Consider the following 9,030-nt stretch of genomic DNA (forward strand, 5'->3'; position numbering starts at 1 on the left):
GTAGAACAGAAGTTCTTAATAGTAAATTCCTTATGTCATTTAAATAGATGATGAAAAGGATTTTTTGAATCTCCCCAAAGGAAAGATTTATGGCTCAGTGCAACCAAATAGATGTGAGTATCTCTGGTGGTTCTGCAACTGACACATTTGATTACACACCTATCATTTCTTTACTGATAACCTTCTACATGATCCGATAGATAAAGAAGCAATTAACTCAGAATTAGACTTCCTCCTGTGACAGGAACCAACTTGTGTCTTGACAGTTCAGGCTTTCCGCACCTTTTAGCCATTCTGCCTTAACACAAAATGTATCTAAGCCTCTTTTCTGAGGCAGATATTGAGGTCATTCCTATGCGAGAGTAACCGAAAAGATATGTCACTGTATTTTTTTAAATTTATAGCCAAGTGGTATGCTTTACCATGGGAAGTTCTGATTTCTTTCCACATATGCTACACAGGGTGAAAAGACACTTAATGGGTTTTAAACAACTGTAGTAATGTAAGCTGTGCTGAATAACATGGACAAACTTGTAATACAGTGAATAAACAATTAACTCTTAGGGGAGAAATCTGTTATTAAATAAAATTATATTATATGAAACAAAAGATTAGGCTACCAATGCACTAAGGAAAAAACAAAGAAGTGACAGCACTGGCTTTGGAACATGGAAGAAGGCTGGTCTGACCAAATGCAAGTGTTCATATTTGATCTTAGTCACTCTAGGAGCATTTTATGAAAACCAGAAACAATTCATACTTTTAAGGTACAATTCACTTAATCAGTGCCTGCCTAAAGATGAGCTATTTTTTATGTTGTCTACTATGGAAAGTTACAGGACTAGCTCTGTTATATATGTCTACATTATAAAACTCAAAATCTGGGCAAGATGACAGATGGTGCAAGTAATGGAGACTAAAATGCTACGAATTTATTCTTTCTGGCTAAATCCTCTCTGTTACCAGAACGCTGTTTGGCACAGATGATACACAAAGAGGATAGCTCTTGTCCAACACTTCAATGACTCTAATGACAAAAGACTGCAGATTCAAGCTTGTATTGCCCATTTCAATGCACATATACTAACTGCACTGCCTGATCGCTCACAAAATAGAACGAGAAAAAAAGATATATCATCCCCCTCCCAAAAATGGATATGGTTAATATGAAGCTTTTTGCTTGGCAATTACAAAGGCATCTTTGCAAGTGTAGAAAAAGATGAGGCTTACATGAAAGTGAAGAGATCCCCATCCTGACTTCAATTCAAAGTGTCTCTTTTGAAAAGCACACAAAGACAAGACAGTCAAGAGGAGATCACATAGCTAATTATTTGGAAGAAATAATTTCACTGTGTTCTAATTTTTCATTTTGAAAATGTGATCAACTCTTAAGGAAATACAGAAAGTGCATGTATTAGGGAAATGAAGCTAAAGGTAGATCAACTTACTGCCTAGACCACCAGCATTGCACAAACTGTCAATATAAACCCCATCATGTTTAATTTCCCCTCTATTATCAGCTGCTTTTCCCTTGGAAAAATCTCAGCGTTTTACAGTCACAACAATTTCACAAAGAGTAACTGTAACAAAAAAAAATTAAATTAGTAGACCGTCAGCCAGGACAATCATCGTCTATTAAGATAAACTTACTCTGTGAATATCTAGATAGATTTTCTCTGTATGTCCATTTAAATGCATTATTTGCACTGCACAGGCTCCTACTCTTCTAAAAGACACAAGGAAAATAAAATATAACATTGTCATAGAATAATGGTCCCTCCTGCCTGATAGACGTTAGGAGAGAAAAAAAGTTACTGAAAAATGAACATTGAGATGACGTTACCAAGTTTATTTTCAAAGTGGGAGGCAATTAGACTACGAAAATGTTCTCTTCCATTATTCCTATTATACCAGAGGAACATAAAGTAAATAAATATGAAGATGGTTATTGTTAATGCGCAGTGACAGCTACTCAGTATGTTACATTGAATAACTATGTTCTATCAGTCCAGGTTTTATACAGTTACAGGCAAATCTGTAACAATCAGGTGGTCTAAAAATCTAAAGTATAGTTTCAGGTTATTTGGGGGTTTTTTTAGGCTTTTTTGTTTTTTAATTGAAGAAGTTGTGGTCAAACTAGAATAAACTTCAACTGTTGTTTAATAAAAGAAACCATTTATTAGTTTTACAGGACTTCGGTTGATAAACTATGTCAAAAGGTTTTCAGAAGGGCTCTTTACACTTGTGTCCCTGACACTATAGATACTCGAGGTGAAGTACCACCACTTTGCCTCATCTTTAGAGGTGCAGAAGATACTCATTTTAGAGGGTTTCCTTTTGACTTGACCTCTTCTGAGGTCAATATATAATACTGATTAAAAAATCACCACTTAACCTTATGATAGCAATTTTTGTAATTGCTTAGCTCCAATTCACAAACTCTAAAGAAGTGGGCAGTTTAGCCTAAGGTCCAAATATTAACTATTCTGGCCACTTTGCAAACCTCATTTAGGTACCTGAAGAAGAAGAAATCTGCTGAAAACCTGATCTTGCGTGCAATCAGGATCTCCCTCCTTGGAGACAGTCAAAAGGCACCTGGACACGGCCAGCTTGAGCAGGGGGGTTTAGACCAGGTGACCTCCAGAGGTGCCTTCCAGCCTCTACCATTCTGTGATTCTGTGAATCGCAATGTAACAACTACCCTATACTCTGCAATCCTACGGGATAACTTTTGTTAGGGTGGCCCTCTATTTTAACTCTTACAAAGACAGAACAGTACAGAGATAGCTTTCAACTTGCTCACCTAACTTGCCCCTGAACTTTGGCGGTTTAATGACTCAGTCCTTGTAAAGCCAATCTAGGTTCTCTATGTGCTCAACAGGGAGTAGCCTTTGTTTTAGAAGACCCAAGAAAAATGCTGCCTTCTTGAGTCAGGTAGTGAATCATGAGTGATTATTTCAGTTCTGCACTAACCCTCCAGTTTCTGAACTCTGTCCTATCCAGAAGACAACCAGTCCTAGAGGTTCTCTGGATGTTGGGAGCTTCCTGAAGTGTTTTAGGTTACTTTGCATTTATAGAGCACACGTAGAAACGTTCACCTTACTCTTCGCAAGCTCACAGTCCTACCAGATGTGAGTACAACCAGAAAACATTAAATAGCAGCCATGTCAAACAAAACTAAAACACAAAAAAGCATTATACCCAATTCTACATTGCTAGTATTTAAAATGTAAGCTTAGTAGAAATTAGTTAATCTTGAGTACCGAAATCATACAAAGTCTACATTTAGCAACCTATTTCCACACTTGCAGCATGCAATTCCCTGTCACAGTCAATGCAACAGAACTCAGTAAAACACTCCTGTTTAATAGGATGTCATTTATCCGCAAATATACTTTACAATAATGGATTTTCAACTACCGCAAATTGATTTTATTTCATTCCTTCCACATGTCATTGTGCCACAGAGGATAACTCCTTTGATATTAATAGTAATGAAGATGCATTGCATCAGACAGCTCTAACAACATGTTTAATAGAACGTTTTAACTTTAAGCAGATGAAGAATCAGAAGGGAACACTTTTTCAGATCCCATTGTTTCAGAACACAGTTCTGTATAAATGAAATTGTCCTACTTAAGTTATTTCCACTTTGATATTATTTCTATTTAATTTGACAGTTTTATTTTGGGAAGATAACATTCTAACATACTGCATATTATTATCCCAAAACAATACAGTTTATCCATTTGTATCTGCTTTAATTAAATTTGTCTCAATAGCCTCCTGTTTCTGGTAAGTAATTCTGGCAATTAATCAACCTAACTTATCCTAAAATGACAATCCTAAGGTGTCACTCACAAAGAGAAACAATACAAAACATACTGTTTCAAACTGCTACTGCACAAGTACACAAGTACACAGCGAGAGATTTACTCAGGCTCTATTTTCCGTATTTTGTTACCAGAAACTGCTGCTTCTGCAGAACAACAGGAGTTTTGACAGTGATGCGGGTCAGATATTGTTTCTTTCCTGCAATTTGAGTCTGCACTAAGGAGATTCTCTAGGCATGCTCACCCACCTAACTCAAAGACTGCCATCATGTTCTACACAGAGACTCCATTTATTGAGTTTCACCTTTATTCCAGCTCTCTGCCATGCAATTTGTTTGCATAAGGATAACACCTACTTACCTAGGAGGTGTATCTTATTTATAATTGCACGTGCAGAAAATGTTTTGTGCATGCTGCGATTTTAAAACAAATTGAAGTGTAAGTAGAAGTTCAAACCTTTTGTTTAAGGAAGCAATATATGCAGGGTTACTGCAGCTTGACAACATATTAACACTGAAAAAACAACAACCTAGCTAAAAATGAAACAAAAATTACCAACCACTGCACACAGTGCCTTTCCTTTTCCAAGTTCCTCTTTCCATTATGATAGTTCTAACAAAACATTCTCCTTTATTTTTAGCACAAACAGGGCAACAATCAGCATCTTAGACATTTTTAGCTTCTAGACCAAGTACGGTTGTGCAAAGTGACCTCTAACTATCCGCTTTGTAACAACACTCTTCAGAAAAAGAAAGCGAGGTATAGAGCAAGAAATAATGTTAAGATGTTACTCCTACTGACCCATAACTACCACCTCACTTGAACAGCACAACAGAGTGAAAAATGACCTCCAGGAATGTACAACTTCAAAGTTAAAATGGAAATCGTCAAGTCATTTAGCAACAGAACAAATTTTTAAGACCAATATTAGCACAAATCTCGCTTGCAAGCAAGAGCCATAAAATAGAGATAAGAAAGGTGAAGTCTTGCAACCAACTCCTGCCATCTGAAACCTATTTGAAGCAGCTAATAATCCAGTCTATTCTTCAAAATTTATGTTGATGTTTTGCTCACCACATTTACCTCCTCTTGTAAGACTAGCAACATGCACGTTACATATGAACAGCTCTTGGGTCCAGCCCTGAAGTCCTGGGGTTTTCAAAATGCCACTGAAGTATGTGCTTAGATAGAAGCTATCATCAGACTAGAGAGTTCAACACTCCACAGTTATGTTTAGAATTGTGGACGTTGGGTGAGTTGTGGTGTGTGTGAAAACACTACCACTCTTACCCCCTTTTCTTTATCAGTTACTTAGCAACTAGTCTTTAATTTCCTTTTGGCAGACTACTGTCCATATATAGTAAGGGGAATGGCATTCAGAGGTGCCCACCAACCCATTTATAGAACTTAGCTCAGCGGGGACTTGTGTGTCACTTGAGAGAAAACAGGTAATAAAAACCAGTGAGTTGTCTTATCTTACATTCTTTTCTAGTACAGGTACAAGCGACACCGCACAGACTCTCCTCCAGCCGGGAGGCTGAAGGAACTGCTACACCTGGAATCAGTGACTACTCAAAGCCAGACAGACTGGCTTCTCTCTCAAGGCCCAAACAGTTTGCATTAGTACTTACTGATCTGCATCCACCATGAGTTCCAACTAGTAACTGCTCAATTTAAGATAAAAAAAAAACTGGCACTTTGCTGTAAAGACCATGAGTTTGTGCATAAACTTTACCTGTACGTCGTTGGTGTTCATTCGTGTTCCCTCCTTCCCAACGAAGATGTCATCTATGTCAACCAGAATGTACCTATCCAAGGACAGTCTGAGCTTCTTTCCAGACAGGAAAGAGATGGCATCTATGAAAATCAGCTTGTGCAGCCAAAAATTCAAGTTATTGCCGAAAAGGACTCGTTGAATCCCATCGTGGAGCCCCAGGTCATGAATTACCGTGGCATAGAGAGCACTTATAGCAGCAGGTGGTGAAAGGTTTTCTGGTGTCTTTACTTTTGCAAATATCACTGGTTGATAAGCTGTATGATTAATCTGGAAAACTGCCCAGTCATTTCCAAGCAAGGGACCTTTCTCAAGCTTAGAAGATTTAGTCACATGGAGCAGTGGGGAATGAGGGTTAATGCAACAGTCCTTAATACCCAGATTGCTGTGGACATGGAAAGGAAAGCCCTTCAACTGAAAGCTCTGCAAGCTGTTGTCATTGCCTTTGTGAAATCCAATAACACCTACACCATATTCTATACAGTACTTATCTAGAAGGCCTCTGTTCCAAGAGTCCATGTTCACATACTTCAGAATATTTTCATATACTATGAGAGCGTATTTGCCTTTATTTTTGTCTATAAGCACCGGGAGGTCACCTTTCCCAGGTGCAATCTCAATGTGAAACTGAAATCTGCTAGATTCTAAAATGGTTATTATATCTTGGCCTAACGTTGAATACTGACTTTCCACAAACACCAGCACTACAAGATCTGTCCTCTGGGGATCGATAGGCTTCAGGGTCTTCATCTCCATCAGCTTGTATGGCAACAGTTGAGGATCACCACATTCCACTTCTGAAGAGACTTCAGAAAGTTCATTTTCCTGTTTGTAGCCATTATACAAGTAGTACGCAGAAATAACTATGCTCACCATACAAAAAGTGGCCAGCAAAATAACTGTTCTTTGAAAATGTCTGTGAAGTTTCATGATAAAACTCATGTTGTTTACTTGCCTTAGATTGTTCTTGACGGCAGCATTAAAAACAAACACAGATTCTCAACAATTTGTTCCAGTCCTCTGAAATATTTATGTCACCATTGCAGCACACACATCTATCTTCCACAAGGCTTTACAGAAGGTACAGTCTAGGAGAAAAGAAAATCGGAGATGTAACTGAGGCACCACACTTGTGAAGTATCATCACACTTAAACTAACAGTGAGCAAAGAAATCACTGCCAAACAGAGGTTTGGGAACGAACAGCTCAAAACTTTGATAGTTTGTATTTAAAATTTCACATTAGTAACATTATTTCTTCCTACTCCCACTGGTTGCCATGTGCATTTGAATGTCTCTAAATCCCACCAGCTCCTTACCCGAGAGGATCAAGTAAAAGAGGCTACACACGGGAGGCACTGAAAAGCAAGATACGGCGGCAAAGAACATACTGTTTTTCTGAAAAAATTTTGCCCAAAGACAAAAGTTAACTCCAAATAGACAACTGCTGACAACCTAAACATTGAAGAAAATTTATAACCTTCCTCCTTCCACCCTCAAGAATCTGGGGGAACATCAGTCTACATGATTAAACTAATTCCTATCAAAACAGCAAAATTAAGCACCAAGAGTAAGTGTACGTAAGCTGTCTCATTCATAATTAAGATTCCCTTTAAACCTGCATCTCACCAGATAAGCTCGCTTTCTGGGTATAGTCTACTCTCTTCATCTACTCATACATACCAGTAGATTAACCCTTTCTATTCTGAGTGGACTTACACCCAGCCTTGAACCATACCTGCAGCTGCACAAAGATTTGCACATAGCTTTTAGACAGGAGACTTGCCTTTCACTCAGGCATATAGGCTCAGTGATCAGCATTAGACAAAAATAATCCCAGTTTCTCAGTTTCTAGAGGCATGTATCTGGAAAAAAAGTTAAAGAACGTACAAAGAACGAACAACAATCTGAGAGTACCTTTACAAGAACTCAGAGAGCATTTTTAAGTATTGAGATGTCTGATCCTTGTACACTGGCTTCAAGAATATCAGTTTAGATAGCAGAAAATAAATATTTAATATGGCTAAGAAGTCAAGGGATAAAGAAGCTCCACCCTGAATGAGTAAAACTAAGCGATGTTTCCAGACAGATAATTTTTTGTTACACACACAAAGCATTCTCTTCATTTTGCATTTCAATTCAGTCGCCTGAATGCCAAGAAATTCATAATCGTAGTGGCTAAAAGTAATACTTGGTGCATTCTGTAGCAAAGGCGTCCACAGGCCTACTTATCTTCAATAACCACCGACCAGGCTGGCTTACCTCATGTAGAGCTCAGGTCTGGTTTACATAAGGGACGCGAGCTTGCAAAGCAGAACTCTTACTGACGGAAGGACGATGAATCACTTCTTTGAATGTGTGCCTTTGAACCAACACACAACCAACAAGCACAATGCTTGTTTGCTTCTTTTAGCCCTAAGCTCCTCTAACACCGCCCCAGAATACCCCTATTCTGTATGACAGAAACCACCAAAGTCCAATTGAGAGGAAGTTCCCAGCAGCATAATTTGGAAGGTTCTTTCTTTACCAGTCTATGCTTCTGACAGTCATCTGAACCCGAGAATCCTGCCTGGAGCAGGAAAGACTTACAATGACCTCAGGTCATAGCAAGAAAGGGCTGATTAGACAGAGTTGTTTGAACCAGATATTACAGAAGGGTGGCAACCCAAGGGCTGCTAAAGTAATCAGCAGGAGCACTTCAAATGTTTGCAGCAAGGACACAGTTCCTAATGCCATTCCACGGAGCAGAAAATCTGGAGCCAGCCCAGAGATCTGTATTTTCTTCAATAAAACCCCAGTCATTTTATGCTTAGCTCCTAATTGCAGGTACCTCCTGGGGCTATGGAGTGCAGCTGTAGGAAGGAGTGGATGGAAACGCCAAGACAGATGTGAGGTTTGACTCTGAGGAACGAGGAATTCTCCGAGACCCAGCAGGACACAGACAGACTTGGCATCCTCACCACTGAAGATAGGAAGGAAGTGGAATGGAACAGAATAAAGCACAAGTTTTAAATGCATGCTGTCTTGAATCAGCTTGATGCTTACGCAATTTTCACTTATTTAAGGACTGTTTTGTGGAGCAAAAGTTCAAAAGAACACAGAAAGGAAAAAAAAAAACCACAAAGAGAACACGTGTTTAATAATATCAACATAGTTTCAAAGCCTTAACGAGGTCCAGTCGCTTTTCTAGAGGAACAGCAGCATTTTACTCTGAGCAACCGTGCTTTCTAGATATTCCACTGGTGTACAGCACCATGCTGCAGTGGTATAGAGATCTTTGGGGTGAATCCCCCACAACACACTGTGGGACCTATCAAGATCACTACAGTGACCTTTATCACAACTGTAGATACGGCTTCAGGGAAAATGGTCCTTGTCCACTATCACTTCCAACAGTAAAACCAGACAAAGGCTGCAATTCAGA

General features: G+C 38.9%; 1 protein-coding gene across 1 annotated transcript in view; it reads right to left on the reverse strand.

Annotated features, from left to right (window-relative positions):
- The window catches only part of LOC104353757 (bifunctional heparan sulfate N-deacetylase/N-sulfotransferase 3), a 62,776-nt gene extending 56,227 nt beyond the window's left edge, over positions 1-6,549 (reverse strand). The window contains exon 1 of the mRNA XM_009960449.2: positions 5,569-6,549. Within this exon, the coding sequence (XP_009958751.2) occupies positions 5,569-6,549 (981 nt within the window). The remainder of the gene's footprint in view (positions 1-5,568) is intronic.
- Between the last annotated feature and the right edge of the window lie 2,481 nt (positions 6,550-9,030).

The sequence above is a fragment of the Leptosomus discolor genome, chromosome 4 (assembly GCF_034619465.1).
Source record: "Leptosomus discolor isolate bLepDis1 chromosome 4, bLepDis1.hap2, whole genome shotgun sequence".
NCBI classification, from domain to species: Eukaryota; Metazoa; Chordata; class Aves; order Leptosomiformes; family Leptosomidae; genus Leptosomus; species Leptosomus discolor.